This window comes from Nicotiana tomentosiformis, chromosome 12 (genome assembly GCF_000390325.3).
Source record: "Nicotiana tomentosiformis chromosome 12, ASM39032v3, whole genome shotgun sequence".
Taxonomy (NCBI): domain Eukaryota; kingdom Viridiplantae; phylum Streptophyta; class Magnoliopsida; order Solanales; family Solanaceae; genus Nicotiana; species Nicotiana tomentosiformis.
The window spans coordinates 107,121,098-107,144,590 of record NC_090823.1 but is presented as its reverse complement, the minus strand read 5'-3'; the positions used below and the strand labels follow the sequence as shown (position 1 = coordinate 107,144,590).

Below are 23,493 nucleotides of genomic sequence, written 5' to 3'. Positions count from 1 at the left end.
GACTAATTCCTCCCAACTAATGATGGAATTTATGGGGAGTGAATTAAGCCAAGTCTGAGCTTCTTCTATCACCGAGAATGGAAACAACAACAACTTTATTTCTTCCGGTGTCATATTAGGTTGCCTTTGCATGACACATATCGACAGGAAATTCTTCACATGCTGCTGAGGATCTTCAATGTATGACCCTAAGAACAGTCCATTGTTCTACAATAAATGTAGCATGTTGTTTGTGATTTGAAATAATTCCGCTTGTATCTGAGGGAGTGCAATTGTGGTTGCCAGATTGTCGGCGGTGGGTTGGGCCTAATCATATAATACTGCTTCTGGTACAAGAAGCACCACACCCTGGTTGTTTGGTTCATTTGCATTGTTTCTGTTGTTGATTGGATTTTCTATTCCGTCATCCATGTCTGGTTCGATTTGGTCTATCGAGTTTTGTTATTGTTTGCCTTTCTTGTTTGCACGATTTAGTGCCTTGAAAACTTTCTCAGGATCTGATAATGCTTCGAGCAATTCACCAGTTCTCGAGGAGTTCCTAGGCATGCACCCGTAACACCCAAGACTACAAACGTTACAATTTCAATGTATTTGGTTTAAAATGAAGAAAATTGACTACACTAAGAATTCTAGCACTTCTTTTAGCTGCAATTAATAACACCGTTAAGTCCCCGGCAACGGCACTAAAATTTGACCACGCCCAACTATGCCTTATAAAAAGGACTAAGCGATCGTTGCAAATATATTCCGGCTAATAAGTCTAGAGTCGAATCCCACAGGGAATTAACCTATCAAACACAGTTACTAGACTCGCACGAACTCACGCAATCAATCTTCATAAATATTTAGTAACAATTTGGATGTTTACTAACTAAATATTACGTAATGAAAATACAACAATTAATAACTAACTACTAACAGGTTGTAGACAATAATTGGAATGATCTAAGGTTGTGATTTCCCCTATTGTCGGAATCTTTTTCGCTACGTTTTCTATAAATTTGCCTAAGTCTTCTCTATCGATCATGAGCACTCTGAATATCGTAACTCTCTCTCGAGTAATTACCACAATTTACTAGACATATGCTCCCGAATTACGCTAGCTAGCATTAAGTACGGCTCACTCGGATCGCACCAAGGTTTCGTTATCCCTAATCCCACCTTTAAACACTTTGTATTGATCCCTCATATATGTTAGGAGTGATGTTGTTCAACAACTACCTAAATATGCACTCTCTCCTGAGTAATACATACTAAATAGGCACAACCAATTGAAGGGCCTTCAATCAACCACAATAATATTATAGTTGAACAAACAGAGAAAATACTACGACAAATCTATATTAACATAACAAGAAAATCATCCTTCAATAGGTTGCATCAAAACCTTAGATTAGGAGTTTACTACTCATACTCATAGTAACAATATCCAAAATATTTTGCATAATTAAATTACAAAGTAAGGATAAAGGAATGTAGAAATCGACGAGTCTAGCTCCCAACGGTTGTTCTACGAGCTATCCTTACCTCTGGTAGCCAAAAGTCCTCAAAAGTGGCATTTTTAGGTCTATTCATATGTATAGGAAAGACCTAAATGCGTAGGCCAAGTCCTAGTCAAACCAGGAGACGAAATAAGTCTTCAAATCTCGGAATGTGCATGCCTCAGACTTGGTCTCGCGAGGCATAACGCCAGCTTAAGCTCGCCCAGGCCTTGCGTCACGAGGTATAATGCCTGCTTGAGCTCGCCCCAAGCCTGGAGTTGCCATCTCACACGCGAGCTAAAGGGCTTGCCCAGCCTGCTCTAACGCCTGGCTTCGCCAACTTTTCATTTGTCGGCTGCTCACTTCTTTCTTTCTTCTTTTCAACTATTTTTGATCACGCTTTAGACTTTAATTATTTATTTTGCTCTACTTTTATCTCCAATTCACCTACACATAAAATAGACTCCATTACGTACAAATAAAGTATAATATATCATTAAAGCATATAAAATGCAAGGCGAATAATGTGCTAAACTATAGAATTATAGCCACACATCATTGATGTATTCATCTAATGCTCATAAGATTTGGATGGACTTGAAAGACCGTTTTGATAAAAGAAATCTTACACGAGTTTATCAGCTACATAGGGAAATCTACACAATGACACGTGGGACTTCTACTATATCTGAGTACTTCTCTAAGTTGCGTAACGTTTGGGATGAATACCTTTCATTAGTTCCACTGCCTGGGAGTGACAAGGCTTATGCAAATTATATGGAACAACAGAAGTTAATGCAATTTTTAATGGGCTTAAATGAGACTTATGCACAGTTACGCAACCAGATTTTGATGACAGTTCCAAGTCCATCACTGAACCAAGCCTACAATATGCTCATGCAAGATGAAAGCCAACGAATGCAGTCAAATATGATAACACAATGTGCTCAGCCATTACAAAACCTGGATTTGAATGATCCTACAACTCTTGCTACTATATAGAATAACAAGTTTAAGAAACCAAACAGATTATACTATGATTATTGCAATATGAAAGGACATAAAAGGGAGAATTACTACAAATTGGTTGGGTATCCACCCAATTTTAAGGCTAACAGGAAGAAAGGTTTTGAGAGGCCAATTACTTGGGGCACTTAGATGCATCAGGCTCCAATATTCCTGCTCATCCATCTACTCAGTACATGCCAATGACTACTTTTACTCCTGAACAGTATCAACAGATCCTACAGCTGATCAATAAGACAGTACCCTTGCAGGAAGCAGTTGCTAATATGGCAGGTATATCTAATTTCTCTAATGTTAGTTTATTTGAAGGTATTGAATCCATTCCATGGGTGGTTGACACATATGCAACAAATAATATGGTTTCTAGATTGAATATGTTGCTAAATCCTGAACTAATTAGACCTAATGCCAACAAAATTCATTTACCAAATGGTCATGTGACCTCTGTTACACAAGTTGGTTCAGTTTCACTGTTTAATGATGAACTAACAAATGTCCTCTATGTTCCTCTTTTCAAATATAATATTTTGTCTATCTCAAAACTAACCAAACAACTGCAATGTTGTGTGGGTTTTTATCCTGATTTCAGCATCTTCCAGGACCTTTGCACTGGCAAGGTGAAGGGAATTGGTAAGGAGAAGGATGGTCTATACTTACTTCAACCTACCAAGAAGTTATCACCTGTTAAAGCACATGTTCTCAGCACTTCAGTCTTCCCTATATCTTCACAACATTGTTTATCTTCTGCTCAATCTCATCAATTCTCAGTGTGGCACCAGAGATTTGGTCATGCATCAGCTGATGTTCTTCAGAAACCTCCTTTCTTACAAATTCATTTGTTCAATAAAGTGTCTTTGTCTTGTACAATTTGTCCTTTGGCAAGACAAACTAGGTTTCCATTTCCTACTAGTACTTCTAAAACTATCTCTCTTTTTGAACTTGTACATATGGATGTGTGGGGTCCATATAGATAATGTACTTACAATGGTTATAGATATTTTCTTACTATTGTTGATGACTATTCTAAAATGACTTGGGTTTATTTGATGAGAATTAAAAGTGATGTCATTGTTTTACTCAGAAATTTCTTTGCCTTGATTAAAACTCAGTTTTCTGCTTCTATCAAAACTATTAGATCAGTCAATGGACTTGAATTTTTCAATTCTCAATGTAACACTCTTTTTATTTCTCTTGGAGTGGTGCATCAAAGTTCATGTGTTCATACCGCTCAACAGAATGGGGTAGCTGAGAGGAAACACAAGCACTTGCTTGAGATGGCAAGGGCACTCAGGTTTCAAGTTATGCACCTCTAAAGTTCTGGAGTTAATGTATTCTTACTGTTGTGTTCCTAATAAACAGACTGCCTTCCTCAATCCTTTCTGGCAAGTCTCCTTATGAGGTTTTTCATAGTACACCTCCTTCAATTCAACATCTCAAGGTGTTTGGTTGTTTATGTTATACAACCAAACCCAACTTTACTGACAAATTCTCTTCCAAAGTAATCCCAGCTGTGTTTATGGGATATTCAGACACTCAAAAAGGATACAAACTATACAATATTGCTACTGGATCCTTCTTTGTTAGCAGAGATATGTCCTTTAGAGAGTCAGTGTCCCCTTTTAGATTTCCTAAGTCCACCTTCCTTGAACCTTCTACCTCATTTTTTAATTCTCCATCATTCACAGATGATTCCTTTCCAAACTGTCCAGTCTCTCAACCTCCTAAGCAAAGCATCACTGATTCCTTACCATCTATGGACTCATTTGTTCCTCAATCACCTACCTCTCAACCTGTATCTCCTGACTTATCATCAACCTCCAGTTCTCACTCATCTCCTTTACCACTACCACCTTTGAGAAAGTCCATTAGGACCTCCAAACCTCCCATATGGCTCACAGATTATGTCCACTCTTCTGTCACACCTACCCAATCTCTGCCTGCTTATCTTATTCTTTCCTTTCTTCTTCCTATCAAGCATACCTGGAAGCTCTTTCCTCTATCGCTGAACCTGCATCTTTTAAGCAAGCTGCCAAGGATAGCAATTGGATTCAGGCTATGAAGCTTGAGATTGAGGCACTTACTAACAATCATACATGGGAAGTGGTGGATTTGCCTGTAGGTAAAACACCTATTGGATGTAAGTGGGTGTATGAGGTAAATTATAAGGCGGATAGTAGTGTTGAAAGCTATAAGGCCAAATTAGTGGCCAAAGACTTTACTCAACAGGAGGGTCTTGATTACCATGACACCTTCTCTCCTATATTGAAGATGGTGATTGTCAGATGTATTGTGTCTTTAGCTGCTCAGCACAATTGGCCACTCTACCAGATGGATATCTACAATGCCTTCCTTCAGGGAGACTTGTTTGAGGAAGTCTACATGTCCTTGCCATAGGGATTTGGTAGCCAGGGGGAGAATAAGGTTTGTAGACTCCTCAAATCACTATATGGCCTCAAACAAGCAAGTAGGCAATGGAATTTGAAGCTTAACACTATTCTTATCAATTCAGGTTTTATTCAAAGCAAGTTAGATTATTCCCTGTTTACTAAAAGGCAAGATACACACATTGTCATAATATTAGTGTATGTTGATGATTTGCTTATTACTGGTAGTGACATCAAGCTGATACAAGAGGCTAAGCACATGCTTAATAACAACTTCAAAATGAAAGACTTGGGTGAGTTGAAGTATTTCCTGGGAATAGAGTTTGCCAGGTCATTCAAAGGCATACTCATGAACCAGAGAAAATATGCTCTAGAGTTGATATCAGAATGTAGCTTAGGGGGAGGAAAGCCAGTTATAACCCCTTTGGAGCAGAATCAGAAGCTCACTTGTTGGAGTATGACAAATTATTTGAACTTGACACTGATAAAGAGATGGAAGATAGAAGACCTTATCAGAGGTTGATGGGAAGACTCCTCTACCTAGTAATCACATGACCAGACATATCCTTTGCAGTCCAAACATTGAGTCAGTTTATGCATGCTCTAAAAGATTCACACTATGAAGATGCATTAAGGGTGGTTAAATATGTTAAAAGCCAGCTAGGCCTAGGACTTCTGATGAGCAGCAACAAGTCCAGGAAGATCACTGCCTTTTGTGATGCTAATTGAGCATCTTGTATGGTGTCTAGAAAGTCTATCACTGGGTTTTGTATAAAACTGGGAGAATCACTAATTTTATGGAGGTCCAAGAAGCAGAGTAAAGTATCAAGAAACTCAGCTGATGCTGAGTATAGGAGTATGGCAACCACAGTAGCAGAGCTGGTTTGGTTGCATGGGTTGTTAGAGGAATTGGGAATGGAGGTTGATCTACCAATGGAGTTATTTTGTGATAACAAGGTAGCTCTTCAAATAGCATCGAATCCCATGTACCACGAGCGTACCAAACACATAAAGATAGACTATTATTTCATCCGGAAAAAACTGCAGCAGGGGTTAATCAAGACAAAATATTTTGCCACCAAAGAGCAAGTTGCAGACATTCTAACTAAGGCTCTGGGGAAACAACTGTACAATGAAATATTATGCAAGTTGGGGATGATCAATGTATTTAATCACCCAACTTGAGGGGGAGTGTAGAAAATATTAGTAGCTGTGATAGTTATACTTAATGGATATAGAGTAGTACTTTGTTAGTTGCATAATTAGTTAGCTAAGGACTATGTTAGGAGATAGTTAAGTTAGCTAGTTAGTGAGTTGTATAAATAGGCATGTACATACACATTGTAATTATGATTGAAGAAATGAAATTGAGATTTTCTCTCTCCTTCTCTCTGTAACCGACTCAAGCTCTCACTCTCTGACCCAACTCTATTTCCTCTTTTAACAAATACCCCTATAGGATAACCAATTACGGAAATATATTTCAGAATCGACCACCTAACCCTAGCTTGTACAACAAAAATCATATCCACAAATATTAATTATATTAATATCTTCATTAGGGGAGGGGGCTTAAATATATAATTTTAAAATATAAGGGATGTGTCTGTAATCAAGTAAATTAAATAAACTGAAGTCACACATTCAAAATGAAGTAAATTAAATATTAAAAATTCATACATATTAAATTCTATAAAGCTTATAAAAGAGAAATAAACGTAAAAGCTTTTTTAGTATTTTTGTTTTCATTATATATGTGATTTTAGTGTGTGTGTGTGTATATATATATATATATATATATATATGATTTAATTTTTGGCGGTAAGTGCATTTTCTATATCCAACCATGGAGGTTTGGAAGTTGGTTGGAATTTATTAGTGCTTTATAACAAGAACTTACAGTGAATGTTCGTTCTGTGGTAAGGCTCCAAACGATGCAGTCTGGGGCTATTGAATTAAAAGGTAAATAGATATTATTAATCATGTTTTATTAGGGCTTGAGAAAATTCGAAGGAGATGACTGGGAATATGTTTTGGCCCTTATTGAGGACCTCTTGGATGGTGAGTTCATCCTCTTTGTTTTGTAGAGGTCCTTCAATTAGGGTACAAATAGGCATATTAGGTGCCAACCAATTTTTTGTCCAGAACTTGACGTGTGTGCCTTGTGTGACATGCCACACTAGATCTTTTGGCATGCTTGCCATCCCTTAGTGATGTGTTTTCAAAGAGTGGATGTTTTTGTTAATGGCTTCTTATTACTGTGGAAATAATTGGATAGGAGTATGGATGCCCAAAGTGATTGGTGGTTATGGAATAATCTCCATGATGTACTGGCAAGTAAGGCTGTATTTTTTTCTTTAAGTTTTTGTATTCCCAAACCTCTTTGGTCTTTTGGTTTAGTAACATTATCCCATTTTATTAGATGGAGACATTTCTTTTGGGCTGTTGTGCCCCAAAGAAAATTCTTTTGAAAGGATTCTAGTCGAGTGATGATGTAATTTGGAAGAGCTCTGAATTGCATTATATGGTTTGGCAATGAGTTAAGAGTTGCTTTGATCAGGGTTGTACGCCCTGCTAGTGATAGATGATTTATTTTCCAACCTGCTAGTCTATTCTTTAAATTGTCAATAAAAAATTGAAAATCCTGTTTTCTAGGTTTGTCTCTAAATATTGGGAATCCTAGATATTTCCCAAACGACCTGCCTTCTATCATGTTAAAGGAATTTAGTACTAAATATTCTTCTTCTTGCTTTGTATATTTTGAAAAGAAAACTTTTGACTTTTCAAAATTGATTTTTTGGCCCGAAAGAAAAGTGAATTATTCAAGTTGGTCGATAATAGTATTGCAACTTTTTGTATTAATTTTTGAGGCTAAAATAATGTCATTAGCAAAAAATAAGTGGGATATGCGGGAGGACTTAGGTTTGATGGAGACTGGTTGCCATTGATTGTAATCAATAGCTCTGTTAATATTACGTGATAGTATTTCCATGCACATTATGAATAGATAAGGGGGAGTGGGTCTCCCTGTCAGATACCCCTGGTCGGAGTAAAGAAATGTGTTGGTATACCGTTGATAATAATTGAGGTAGTTTGTCTGGTTACACAGGACTTGATAATTGTGATTACATGGTCAAGGAAGTTGAAGTATGTTAGGGTTTGTAAGATAAACGTCCATTCTAATCGATCAAAAGTTTTTTCTAGGTTAATTTTTAAGAGCATGTTAGAGCACTTTGATTTCGACCTGCGAAAGTGATTAAGCAACTCCTGCACAATTATTGCATTATCTGCAGCTCGACAGTTTGTTTGAAAAGCAGATTGAGTTGGGTGAATAATATGATCGAGTAAAGACTTGATAAGATTAATTAGAATTTTTATAATAATCTTGTAGATAGTATTACATAAACTAATAGGTCTAAAATGTGAAGTGTTGGAGGGCCTTTTAATCTTGGAAATTAAACAAATATAAGTCTTGTTTACTTTTTCATGGATGTGGCCCTTTTGAAAAATGTCTTTGCAGAAAGGAATTATTGAGTGCTTAAGTTGATTCCAATATTTTTGGAAAAGATTGGGTATAATCCGTCTGGTCCTGATGATTTTAAAGTCTTGAATGAAAACATGGCTTCAGTAATTTCTTTATCAGTAACCGGATTTTGTAAGGAATTAGCTTGTTCCTGTGTAATCATGTTAAACGTGGCTATTGTGTACTTATAATTAGAGTGGGTGTGAGAAGTTGTGTATAGTGCTTGGTAATAGTCTGTGATTAGTGTTTTTAAGCTTTCATGATTTGTGATCCAGTTTCCCATGTTTTCTTTTAGAGCATTAATATAATTACGTCTCCGTCTTTTTAAAGTAGATAAAAGGAAGAATCTAGTATTTGCATCTCCATCATTCAACCAGTTTACTCTAGATTTTAATTTCCAAAGAACTTCTTCAAGTTTTAAAATGCGGTTGAATTGTGTTTGAAGGTCCTGCTCTTATTTTTGTAAAAAGTGACTCGTTGGGTAGTTATTAGATTTTTGTATGCCCGCTAAACGAGCTTGAATATGCTTTTTTTTGGTGAAAAATATTTCCAAAAGTGTCTTTGTTCCAAGTTTGCACAAGATTAGTGAACTTCTCAATAGCTTGTAGTAAGGGAATATTTTATGCCATACATGGTTGACTAGTTGAGAAAAATCTTGATGTGATAACCACATTGTTTCTAATCTAAACATACTAGTCCTTGGAGGAGGACTGCTATTTAGAGTTAAAAGTAGCGGACTATGAGCGAATGAATTCTGGGTAGATGGTACACTTGTGCTTCCAAAAAAATATTAAGCTATTCATAATTAGCTACTATTCGATCTAATTTTTCCAGAATTAAAGATCATCTACGACGTTTATTAGTCCACGTAAATTTACTGCCTCTAAAGCCTAAATCTATTAGTTGGCAATAATTTAAACAATTTAACATTAAATCTGCCCTAGGATTGTTGATAGGGCATCCACCAAATTTTTTATTTGAGTATAGTATTTCATTAAATTCTCCCCCACTAACCAAGGGCCCTTATAGGAATCTGCTATATACATAAGATTTTACCAAAGTAATTTACGATTAGTTAATAAATTGCTAGCATATATAGCTGATAACATGAAAGAGTGTCCTTGAGGACTTACCTGCACCATGTAGTGGATTTCCTAATTTGTGAGTGCTATTTCAGTGACATGCACAATATTATTGTCCCACAATATCACTATACCTCCTGCTTGTCCCTCCGCTGGAGCTTGCAAATAACTAGTAAAATCAAAGTCATCCCTTAATGTGGCATGATCAGTAAAGTGTGTTTCTAAGAGTACTAACAGTGGTGGCTTGTAGTAATTGAGCATAGATCTAAAGTTTCTCCTAAAATTTGGAGACTATGCTCTACGACAATTCCAAATGATGAAATTCATGGAGTTAGTTCATGTGGGTAGATCTAGGGGGGCTGTATGAGGCTTCTCTAGAGTTTGTGTCTCCTCCATATGTGGTGGGGTCATTTCCCTTAGTAATGGAGTGATCACTACAGCAAACTTCCCCGTCTCCGGGCTTACTGTTGGGCGTAGCTTGATCAAATATTTGGTCACTTCTGGGGGCAGCTGAGCACTATTGTTTTGGCGTATTGCTCCTTTAGGACGATAATATGGCAAGCCCCTAGCCATACTGGTTCCGTTCTTGTTTCCCTCATCTCTTCCATGACTGCTGCGAGTTCCTGAGGTGAAAGAATTTCTTGGTCATTTAGAATGGTGGTTGTGGGCTCATGGAGCTTGGTGAAGGAGTAAGTGGTTCGAATGGGCTCATTGGGGATAGTGGCATCATTGGTGGTTGTATATAAGTATGATCGTGTATCCGTGGAATGGAAGACTATGTTAGTGGGTAGAAGGGAAGCTCCTCGTAGTTGTTTAGGTGGTATGGATGAGGAATGTTCCATACATAAGGGTATAGCTGGGGTTGATGATGTATCCCCCATATGTGTGGAGGATTTTTTTTAATGTGTTAGGCCCATCGGTACTGGCCATAAAGATTCATGGCAGCCGTCATGCCTCCCGTTACTATTTGTGCTAGGTCTTGGGGAGTTTGGAGATGAATGATCACTTCTTGATTGTTCACTATCATTGAGAAAGTCAATGCATGGTTTTGTAACCCCATCTCGAGCCAAGATTAGGGAGGATTGAAGGGGTTTGGAGTTTGGGAGGTATAAATTATCGGGTAATTTTATAGAGGTGGAGTTTGGTTGGCCATTGTTGGTAGAGAGAGGAAATAAAGATTTAATGGCATGTATGGGAGTTGGGAGGGACGTTGGTAATTAGTTCTGAGAGGGAAGGATGGTGCATTGTGGCGTTGCATGTAGGAGAGGCAGGGGAAGGCAGTGGATTAAGTATTTCTTGTGGATTGGGATATTCACGTGGGCTTGTATTGGGCAGAATTATTTGCATAAGGGCAGAGTTGTATAGTTGGAGTATGGTGTTAGGCTTTAAGTCTAACATGTGTAGGTCATCATTGCCTACTAGGAAGGGTTGTGGGCTTGTGTGTTCCGGTTTAGTGTCATTTGGTAGAAGCATATGATTGGTGTTGCATGGAGGTGTAGCTGACATGGCATGTTGTAGAGTTTGCATAGTGTCTATTGGATCATTGTTCAATTTGTTAACGTGTGTAGTAGCATGTGCATGGGAATGGATTTGGTTGGGTGGGAGATATAACCTAGGTGATTCATTGGGCCAGTTAGAGTTTGGGTGGGCTACTTCATCTTGGGCTTGTAATTCAGTAGTTGGGTTTGGCAGATGTTCGTTATTAGGTTCCTCTAGTTCGTTAGTAAGATTGTTTAAAATATTAAAAACGTTGTTAACCAATAAGCCTGGTTGTTTAATTAATTGATTAGTAGGGGATGGGGAAGTGGGTATTGGTGAGGGCAGAGTATGAGACATACTTGGTATTAGCTTTGTTGCCATTTCTGGCTTTGAAGAGGTTGTTGTATTTCCCTTCATTGTTATCTTTGGTGGTGAGGTGCTCACATTTGCCTCGTCTTTGTGTATTTTTTTGTGTCGCCCTAGTTGGGTAATGAGTCTTCGAGGAAAGGTTACAGTTTTCCATTCGGAGTCGGTTATTTGATTGTCACCTGCATTTTTTGTAGAGTTGGAAGAAGTGGATGGATAGGGTGGTAGTAACGTATTTAGGGTGGTGTTAACTGAGTTATGGGAACAAGTGGTTCGCGTGTGACCCTGTCTGCCAAACTAGTACAAAGCATGTTTAGACCCTCATATAGTATTTGTTGACAGTGTGTCCCAACGAAGACATGGGATTTTAATGGTTGCTCCAGTGGTACTTCTATGCAAATTCTTGCATACCGGCCACGAGAAGTTGCCGAGGTGCATGTGTCAATTTTTAGTAGTTTGCCTATTTTATTTTCTACTTTTTGAAGTATTTCAAGATCGTAGAACTCTGTTGGAAGCTCGGGGAGTCGAGTCCAAATTGCTGTATATGTGAGTTTTGTTGTTGATGCTAGGAATTTTGGCTCCCATCTTCTTATGGAAAGGAAGTGGTTTAATACAAATCATGGTCCATTGTGCAATGCTTTGTTCATGTTTTCCTCTTTTTGGTATTTGATTAAGAAGAATTCATTTCCTAGGTCAACGAGGGATAGGGATTCAGTAGGTTTTCATATAGTTTGCAATTTTTTCTTGAGAGATAAGTGGCCCACTTTTCGTCCGTAAACTTAAACTATAATAGAGTATTGCCATGGCTGATAGAGTCTGGATTTGTCTGAACTTGAGATGGGTATAAAGTTATCTGTTGTTAGTTCTTGCAACACTTCATCGGACATGTCAATATGTGATTGGGTATTAGAAATAGGTGGTAATGACATAGAATGGTTATTTAATAGCGTTTGCTTAAAAGAAGGGGGATTGGTATTGGTGGAAAATTTATCTATATTCATGAGGCTCAGATCTGAGGGTTCAGGATTGGTTATTGGAGGAGGGTCTGACATGTTGTTGTCGAAGAAGAAAGACGCTCTTGAAAGAGATTCAGGGATACAAGAGAAATAAAAGCAGTATATAATTTTAAAATATAAGGAACATCACATTTATAAATAAGTAATACTATAGGGGTGCTTCTTACAAATGTCTATAACTGTGGAATTGGAACTTTAATTTCCTAATTCTTCCTAAAGTTGGCTTTCTGTTGCTTCCCGCCTATAGTGCAACCCTACCTATATAAGTAGTACCAATAGGCTACTACTTTATTACTCCACATTAAACCCTCAGCAGTCCCTTTGTTCTGTACCATTCTTGAAAATATTTTGTGTTGTTTTCAGGTTAATTTATTTTCACTGAAAAACAAATGACGAGCAGTGAAACAAGCCATAATTATGCTCCATATCCAATATCGGGAATCAAGTTTCGATCCACTGATGAAGAGCTTATTCGCTATCTACTTAAACTCGTTTAATGCAAGAATTTCTCTTGTGATCATATTCGAGTTGAGGATCTTTACGGAAATAAGAAGTCATGATATATATTTGAAAACAATTTTCTAGGAGAGGATACAAAGGTAAACTATTTCTTTACTAAGTTAAAGAGAACAAAAACGAGTGGTTTAAGGTTCAATCGAGGACTGATCGGAGGAGGCAGTTGGAAAGGGATTGACAAACGCAAACCAGTTTTTAAAGGGTCAAAGTTGGTTGGTGTATACGGTTAAAATCGGGCACTGTTTGACCGAGACCAGGAGTTTGCATCGAAAGACGACTCCGAAGTAGATAGGATCAAGGCACGAAGACAGGGTACCAGGATCAGGATTCGAGGCACTTGCCAAGATCGAGGCCGACAGCAATCGAGACCGAATGAGACAAGTATCGATCAATATCGAAGATTGTGTAATAACGGAAAAGCGAGATATCCACGACCGGTCGAAGATCATGACGGAAATCTCGGAATGGATCAAATCAAGAACGGTTTTTTAGTTAATCATGGGATTTTCTTTTGTAATTAGAATTGTACCATATATAGAATTCCTCTACTATATAAAGGGGAGTTCTAACCATTTGTAGGGAGGACGGATAACAAAGCAATATAATTTTCTTCCTCGCTCACACTCTTATTCTTCAGCTTATTGTGTTTTTATTATCCTTGCGTCAATCAGTTCGAGGATACTTTAACTCAAGAGTCGAGTGCTACTCTAATACTGGTTTGATTTACTTTATTGTATAATTTTATCTTTAATCTTCATATTTATCAACCGGTATTAAGTAAAATCACGTGTCCTTAAATCCACATTATAAGTTTAATTGTTATCCAATTTTGAGGGTAAATACTTTGGCGCCCACCATGGGGCTAAGATAACAGTGATTGCTTAACACTAATTCCGATAGCACACACTACTTTACGCTTGTTCTTACAAGTATTTTTGTTTTCAGGAAAAAGCATGTCAAACTTACAAACAACACCCACACACGGTAATAACGGTTTCAGATTTTACGGGGAAAACGACAATATAGTCACCCCAGAAATCGAGATGCCTCAGGCTGATCTCGAGGGAGTACCAATTGCAAACCCCATCGACGTCAGTTCACATATTGCCCTAAATACAAATTTGGGCGCTGATCCCGATGGTAGCGTATGCAGGGAAGGTCGATATGGTGGTCGAAGTACGCAAGGCAGAGGAGATGGTGGAGTTAGCCTCCAATTGATATTTAAAATGTTACAGGATCAACAAGCCTCTATAGCACAATTGCAAAATCAACATCGAGCGCCGAGTGGGGTAGAACCTGAAGTCGTTCACAAGACCGAGCCAGTGCCAGAAAGGTCAAATGCCAATGAATCGGGGACTGACCCCGTCATTATGAAAATGTTCGAGGAGCTCACTAAACAAATTGAAACTAGAGAAAAGAAAATTGAGGAAAATGACAAGAAAGTAGAGACATATAACTCCCGGGTTGATCAAATATCGGGGGCACCGCCAATTTTGAAAGGTATGGACTTGAAAAAGTTCGTGCAGAAGCCGTTCCCCCCGAGTGCGGCTCCAAAGCCCATTCCAAAGAAATTCCACATGCTGGAAATCCCCAAGTACAATGGGACCATCGATCCAAATGAGCATGTCACCTCCTATACATGTGCGACAAAAGGAAATGATTTAGAAGATGATGAGATCAATTCGGTTCTACTAAAGTAGTTTGGAGAAACTCTATCGAAGGGGGAAATGATATGTTATCACAATATGCCACTTAATTCCATCGATTCCTTTGCCATGTTTGCAGACTCTTTTATAAAGGCACATGCAGGAGCAATAAAGGTTGCGACTAGGAAGTCGGACCTCTTCAAGGTAAAACAGAAAGATAATGAAATGTTAAGGGAGTTCGTATCTCGGTTTCAGATGGAACGTATGGAACTATCACCAGTCACAGACGATTGGGTTGTTCAAGCTTTTACTCAAGGTTTGAACGATCGAAGTTCGGTGGCCTCACGACAGCTAAAGAAGAATTTAATTGAATACCTGGCGGTAACCTGGGTCGATGTATATAATCGATACCAGTCGAAGATCAGGGTAGAGGATTATCAATTAAGGACTCCGTCCGGTTCCGCTTATTCGATCAGGCCCATTGGAAGAACTCAGAGAGATATCGATAGAGAACCTCGGTTGAACAGAGACCGATATCAGCTATACAATGCAGATCATAGAAACAGCAGCCCGTGATGCAATCCCATCCGAAATGATCGAAGGAACGATCAAGGACAGATCTCTCGAGGGCTCATGAGCAAAAATGGTTTCGATAAACGTGTCGATCCCACAAAGGCACCACGTTTATTAGAATACAACTTCAGCATCGACGCGTCAGGTATTGTGTCAGCTATTGGGAGAATCAAAGATACTAGATGGCCTAGGCCCCTACAGACCGATCCATCCCAAAGGAACCCCAATCAAATATGTAAATACCATGGTACGCATGGTCACAGAACCGAAGACTGCTGATAACTAAGGGAGGAGGTGGCATGTCTATTCAACGAGGGTCACCTTCGAGAGTTCTTGAGCGACCGAGCTAAAACCTCATTTTAGAGACAGGGATGCAGACAGAAAAAACGAGCAGGAAGAACCACAACACGTGATTCACATGATCGTTGGTGGGATCGATATTCCACAAGGGCCTATTTTCAAACGCACTAAGGTATCAATCACCAGGGAAAAACGAACTCGAGACTATACACCAGAAGGCACTTTATCATTCAACGATGAGGAAGTAGAAGGAATCTCACAACCCCACAATGATGCATTTGTAATCTCTATCCTTGTGAATAAAATTAAGGTTAAACGTGTTTTAATTAATCCAAGAAGCTCGGCCAATATTATTCGATCGAGGGTTGTGGAGCAGCTCAGCTTACAAGACCAGATCATGCCCGCAGCTCGAGTTCTCAATGGTTTCAACATGGCAAGCGAGACGACTAAAGGAGAAATTATTTTACCAGTAAATATAGCTGGGACTATTCAAGAAACCAAGTTCCACGTGATCGAAGGCGACATGAGATACAACGCCATGTTCAAAAAACCCTGGATTCACAATATGAGGGCAGTTCCTTCAACACTTCACCAAATGTTGAAGTTCCCAACACCGGATGGAGTAAAAATGGTATACGGGGAACAACACGCTGCCAAAAATATGTTCGCGGTCGACGAAGTGATATCGATATCGGCACTTTCGTCAACAAAAAGATCGAAATCCAAAGAAAAACAGGAAGCTAAATAGCAACCACAGCTACCAGCCTTGACTCAATCGAAGGAGCAGGGAACGGACGAGGACAATGACTATTGGATCCCTCGATCCTTCGTTATCCCTGAGGATTCCGACGCCACCAAATCGACGGTTGAGGAACTAGAGCAGGTCATACTGATCGGGCATCTACCCGATCGAAAGGTATACCTGGGAACGGAGTTAACCCCCGAGCTCAGGGAAAAACTCATTTAATTTCTTATCAATAATATGGATTGTTTTGATTGGTCCCATTTAAATATGACAGGGATCCCGTCGGAAATCGCTACACATCGACTGAGCTTGGACCCGAATGGTTAGAAAACGTATTCGTAGTCCCTAAAAAGGGAAATAAACTTAGGATGTGTATAGATTATAAAGATTTGAACAAAGCATGTCCTAAAGACTCTTTTCCTCTGCCGAATATTGATCGCATGATCGAAGCCACGATCGGCCACGAGATCCTTAGTTTTCTCGATGCCTACTCCGGGTACAATCAAATACAAATGAACCCGGAGGATCAGGAAAAGACTTTGTTCATCACTAAGCATGGAACCTATTGTTATAATGTAATGCCGTTTGGACTAAAAAATGCTGGTGCCACTTATCAACGCCTAGTAAATCGAATATTCGATGAACAAATAGGTAAGTAAATGGAAGTTTATATTGAAGATATACTAGTTAAGTCCCTGCGAGCAGAGGACCATTTGACACATTTGCAGGAGACCTTCTTTATACTAAGGAAATACAACATGAAGCGCAACCCGGAGAAGTGTGCATTTGAGGTCGGCTCGGGCAGGTTCCTCGGCTTTATGGTATCAAATCGGGGTATCGAAATCAACCCCGATAAGATCAAGGCGATCAAAGACATCATAGTCGTGGATAATGTTAAGGCCGTACAAATATTAACAGGGCGCATAGCCGCTCTAGGCCGATTCATCTCAAAGTCTTCAGATAGAAGTCACAAGTTCTTCTCGCTGCTCAAAAAGAAGAACAATTTTGTATGGACCCCGGAATGCCAACAAGCATTAAAAGAATTAAAGCGGTACCTCTCGAGCCTGCCGCTCTTCATACTCCAAAAGCAGACGAGCAACTCTACTTGTACTTAGCAGTCTCAGAAATCGCGGTAAGTGGAGTCCTTGTTCGAGAAGAGCAAGGTACACAATTTCCTATTTACTATGTTAGTCGAACTCTAGGCGAGGCCGAGACCCGGTATCCACACTTAGAAAAGTTGGCGCTTGCCTTAATAAGCGCCTCTAGGAAATTAAAACCTTATTTTCAATGTCACCCAATTTGTGTAGTGACCACTTATCCTCTTCGCAATATTTTGCATAAGCCCGAACTCTCAGGCTGATTGGCCAAATGGGCCGTCAAAATCATTGGGTACGATATCGAGTATCAACCCCTAACGGCCATCAAGTCTCAAATCTTAGCAGACTTCGTGGCTGACGTTACGCCAGCCCTCGTACCTGAGGTCGAAAAAGAACTATTATTAAAATCGTGTACAACGTTGGGGGTGTGGACCCTATTCATAGATGGCACTTTGAACGTGAAGGGTTCCGAGCTAGGCATCGTTTTGAAGCCGCCCACTGGTAATACAATTAGACAGTCTATCAAAACTTCCAAGTTAACTAACAATAAGACCGAGTATGATGCCATGATTGTAGGTCTCGAGCTAGCTAAGAGTTTGGGAGCAGAGGTCATCAAAACCAAATGTGACTCCTTACTTGTGGTAAACCAAGTCAACGGAACCTTCGAGGTTCGGGATAATCGAATGCAGAGATACCTGGATAAATTACAGGTGACATTACATCGGTTTCAAGAATGGACCCTACGGCATGTACCTCGAGAGAAAAAAAGCGAAGCCGATGCCCTCACAAATTTGGGCTCATCGGTTGAAGACGACGAAATTAGCGCGGGAACTATCTTGCAACTTTCAAGGTTAGTGATCGAAGAAGGCAACGCCGAAATAAACTCCACAAGTCTGACCTAGGATTGGAGGAATAAATATATCGAGTACCAAAAGAGCGGAAAGCTTCCGTCAGATCCTAAGGAATCAAGGACTCTACATATGAAAGCCGCACAATTCACATTGACCGAAGGTGGAACACTATATAGAAGGATGTTTGATGGACCATTGGTGATAATGTTTGGGTCCCGGAGACACCGACTACGTCTTATGGGAAATTCACGAGGGGACTTGTGGAAATCATTTCGTTGCCGAATCATTGGTTCACAAAGTTATCAGAGCAGGATACTACTAGGCCAATATGGAAAAAGATACGAAGGAATTTGTTCGAAAGTGCGAAAAGTGTCAAAGATATGCGCCGATGATCCACCAACCTGAGGAGTAACTCCATTCGGTCCTATCCCTATGGCCGTTCATGAAATGGGGAATGAATATTGTCGGCCCTCTACCATCGGCCCCAGGTAAAGCAAAATTCATTTTATTTATGACTGACTATTTCTTTAAATGGGTTGAAGCACATGCGTTCGAAAAGGTCAGGGAAAAAGAAGTTATCGATTTCATCTAGGACCACATTATATGCCGATTTGGAATGCCTGACGAGATCGTATGCAACAATTGAAAGCCATTCATCGGCAGCAAAGTAACAAAGTTTCTTGAAGACCACAAAATCAAAAGGATCTTGTCAACGCCATATCACCTCAGCGGGAACGGACAGGCAGAGTCAACGAGCAAAACCATCATTCAAAATCTAAAGAAAAGGTTGAATGACGCAAAGAGAAAATGGAGAGAAATATTGCCCGAGGTCCTTTGGGCGTATCGAACAACGTCAAAATCTAGTACGGGATCAACACCATTCTCTTTATTACATGGCGTCGAAGATCTGATCCCGATCGAAGTTGGGGAACCTAGCGTCAGGTTTCGATATGCAACGGAAGAGTCGAATCACGAGGCTATGAATACGAGTCTCGATTTGCTAGATAAAAAATGGGAAATCACCCTCGTTCGGATGGCCGCACAGAAGCAACGGATCGAAAGGTACTACCACCGAAGAGCCAATTTTCGACATTTTAGAACAGCGAACTTAGTATTGAGAAAAGTCACCCTCAATACTCGAGACCCAAATGAAGGAAAACTCGGCCCAAATTGGGAGGGGCCGTATCAGATCCTCGATATCGTCGGAAAAGGATCTTACAAACTCGACACGATGAATGGCGGACATTTGTCAAATAATTGGAACGTGTAACTCCTCAAACGATATTACTACTAAGGTACAACCTTCTCTATTTTCATTTGTATTTATACTAACCGTTTGTAGGTGTTTAATCGAAGACATCAAAGGATCCTTCAAACGCAGTCCTTAGGTATGAAAGTATGCATTGCACTCTTTTCCCTTAGACCGGTTTTTATCCCAAATGGGTTTTTCTGGCGAGGTTTTTAACGAGGCAACCATTGTTCGTGCTAACTTATAGCAATTCAACAGTATTTTAGGCTCCTTTACAATCAACCTCGAATACTGGGGGGCATCACCCTTGGATAGTTACAAGGAAAATACTTCGTGTCGACAGGGTCTCGATAGGTAAATTTTGTAGAGGACCAAACGGTCAAATAAACCGTGTCTGTGTAGATTACTCGAGCCCTAATGGAAAAACATGTACGCATGTATAATTTATTGGAAGAAGTATTTTTCCTTACTAGATACCCCATGTTTTAAAATTTATACTTTGAAATCTCATACTTATGATCTATGGTGGAAATTGCTTAAGGACCGATCACAACTGAAGTTCAAACAATTTATCCGATCCTCGGGGACTGCCGTCCAAAAAACCAACTTGATCGAATTACTAAACCTCGAGATCGTAAGACCTTAAAAAGGCAATCCTCGATTTTATATGCCATGGCCACCCCACTCAGGGACTGATACTTCGAACAAGTTCGAAGTATAACAGGGGAACAAGCCGAAAAGGCGAATCCCAAGTTAAAGGCTATGGCCAAATCAACACAGGTCGGAGACGTCTGATTTCCGTTATTAAATAGGCCTTCGAATATTTTCATAAATAGGTTAAAAAAGGAAACCCTCGGCTAAATTTCTAAGGGTCTCGATAATTTCGACCCTCGAAAACCCTAATGGATACAAAGGCTTTCGAAGTCTGGAATAAATTCTTTATTTTATGCTAAGGCACTGCGCAACAAAGGGTCTCGATAAGATCGACCCTTGAAATTCCTAATGGGTACGGAACCGTTCGAACTCTCGAACAAATCCTTTATTTTGTGTTAAGGCACAACAAAATTTATATGATTAAACGATAAACTTATCAAGCTGAAAAGGGGGAGAAATCCATTCTTTTTGCTATGGCCGTATCGACCTAATTTAAGAGCCTAAAAGGCCAGTTTATTTTTGAGTTCAAAGAAATCATCCTCACTCAATTAAAACCTAAGGGTCACCCTATTCCGAGTTCGAGCAAGTACTCACTCGATTATAAAAACTACACTAGTCCGGTTTCGATCAAAATGTCTAAGCCTCGAACTTATGAACAAAACTTTCACAAGGCATAAAAGAAATAAAGACAAGTCGGAAAGGAAAGAGCATTATATATATGAATATTTACAAGGTCCAATCGGGATCCTATACAAAAAAGATCAAAAGTGAAAAATCCTAAGGTTCCTGATCTCCTCCGGGGGAAGCTTCTTCTACATCGAGGTCCTCCCCATTCTCAGACCCTCTCTTACTGCCATCATCATCATCGTCATTGAAAGTGGTCAGCGCTCCGGCTTCGGCTTTATGCTCTCTAGCCTTTGCTATCTCATTGGTAAGATCAAAACCCCGAGCGTGAATTTCCTCGAGGGTTTCCCTCTGAGATTGGCATTTTGCGAGTTCAACAATCCAATATGCTCGAGTGTGAGCAGCCTCAGATGACTCTATCTCCTGAACTTGAGCGACTTCAGTATCGGCCCGTTAGGCGGCCACGATTGTATCCGCCTCGGCCTTTGCTTTTTCGGCTTCAGATTTGGCCTTGGCAAGTTCAGAAGCGAACCGAGCCTCAAGCTCCTCTATTTTCCGTGCTTGAGTCGAGCTCCTCTCTTTCATGCCTTGAAGTTGACTTTTGACCAATGATAATTGGATTTGAGCAGTCTCTTTTTCTGTAGCAAAGTGGTCCATGCCTTCCTTCCACCCTAAGGACTGCGCCTTTATTTTGTCGACCTCTTCACAGAACTGCTCGATCCTCTCAATTTTCTGCTGTAGCTGTGAGATTAAAATATTAGCTATCGTTCCCGAATCGAGCCCATGAGCTTTTAATATTTTCATTATCCGCTCGATCAGATCTGTCTGATCTTGGTGAGCCTTGGCCAAATCGGCTCAAAGATCTCCGATCTCTTCCTCTTTCTGCCCACTAAGAAGTTTGAGGGCATTTCTCTCCTCCAAAAGCCCTCGGAAGTCATCCTCACATCGGCTCAGCTCCACCCGAAACTTGGAAAACGCCTCCTGATGTAGAGCTAAAGCCTATATGAAAAGAGAAAAAGTTATGCATAAAATGGAAGAATATGATATCAACAAATGGAATCGAGACTTACCCGATTCAGGGCTCGTTGAGCCTAAAAGAAAATACATGATGTGTCACTCGGGCCGGCAGCATCCTCGATACTTGTAAACAAATCACGGAAGGGGTACTCTCCCTCATGAGCTCCGTCTACCTCAGGGTCCCCAAAGCTCGGGCTTCCCGAATCGCCCCTTCGAAAAAAGCAGGGAGAGTGGGTGAGTCTCTGATTACTATTGCCCCAAGGGAGTCACTTGGGAAATTCTCCTCAGTTCGAAGAGCTTCAGGGCCGGTCCCTTCAGATATACCCATCGTTTGTTCATTTTGGTGGGAGACATCCTCGATCTCCAACGACTCGGGGACTTTGCCCAAGTCCTTCTTTGATATCCCCTCAGTTCGAGGCGGAGCCTCATCAACCACCATCGATCCAGTTGCCTTTGGGGCATCGATGGTTTTCTTTACTCGGGCTAGCAGTATGGAGCCGTCATCATTTTCTTCTTTGTCTTCATCCCTCAGACGCCAAACAGATTCTTCGGTCAGAGGGATGGTGTTTTTCCTCAGCTTACGAGCCATCCTTGTCTTAAGTTCTAGATCCTCGAAAGCCGAGGACCTTTTTCTCTTGTTGTCTTTCACCGGTTTCAAAACCGGGGCCGAGGTCTCTTCCTCGCTAGACGGGGGCCTCATGACCGCATCTTTTCCTAGGCCTACATACAGGAAAATTGGTTAAGTATAACAAAGAAATTTTGATCGAATCATTAAGGACATAAGAAAGGGGCTTACCATGAGTTTTGGCCACCTATCGGCCCTTTGATAAATTGCGCCATGAGCGCTCAGCGTACGAAGAAGTCTAGGACAGGTCCTGAACCCACCTCTTGAGGTTAGGAATTGCACCGAGCATCCAAGCAACCGCTACATCACGGAAAAGGATATCGATGAGAAGAAGAAAAGGGCCAAAACAATAAATAAGAATTAATAGTGAAACTATACTTACGCTTCATATTCTATTTCTCAAGAAATGACATCTTCTCGGTCGGGATTAGGTCGGAAGTCCTCACTCGAATGAACGGGCCCATCCAGCCTCGGTCTTTGTCCTTGTCTATGCTCGAGAACAGCACTTTGGTGGCCCAATGTTGGAGTTTGATCAACCCGCCTTGATAGAGGCGGGGGCTGTATAACCTGATGAGCTGGTCGAGGATAAAAGGAGCAGAATAACAATTCGCCAAAAAGGGGGTGGATTTAGCCTAGGGTTATATGGTACTAACGATAAAAATCGATGACGACGGGGTCGAGGGGGCCCAGCGTGAAAGGGTAAGTGTAAACACTTAAAATTCCTTCCACATGAGTGGTAATGTCTTCTTCCGGGGTCAGTATCACCACTTCTTTGCCTTTCCAGTTGTAGTCTTTCCTTACCTGCTTAAGGTACCCTTCAGTTATCGAGCATATGTACCTCGACACTGGCTCACATCGACCAGGAATCGACGAGGCTTTATCGATTTTGAAGTCAGAAGTAATAACACACACCCCCCGAGAACACACTCTTCAGGTCGTGGCTCCACCGGCGTTTTGTCACCGACCGGCCTCGATGAAGAAGCGTTTTCTTTTTTAGGAACAGTCTTTGATGTTTTTTCCATTTTTGTATGGATTTAAAGTTGAAAATAGATGCATATGATAATTTGGTGTTTTGAGGGTATGGTAGCAGTGAAAATCGTAGATGTGCAGATGAAGAGGTTAGAAGATACAAAAAGTTTTGAAGATTAAGAATCTGAAAGTAAAAGTTCGAAATAGTAGAGAGAGGGGCTACTTATAAATTTCAGAACGGCGGTTCAATATTGGCAGTGGCCGACCATT

The 23,493-nt window shown here is 40.2% G+C and overlaps 1 protein-coding gene across 1 annotated transcript; it reads left to right on the top strand.

The window, feature by feature from the left end:
* The first annotated feature begins 2,042 nt into the window (after window positions 1–2,042).
* LOC117275745 (uncharacterized) lies at window positions 2,043–2,483 on the top strand. The gene has a single exon (XM_033655054.1). It carries the CDS (start codon window positions 2,043–2,045, stop codon window positions 2,481–2,483), a length of 441 nt encoding a protein of 146 aa, XP_033510945.1.
* The last annotated feature ends 21,010 nt before the right edge of the window (window positions 2,484–23,493 follow it).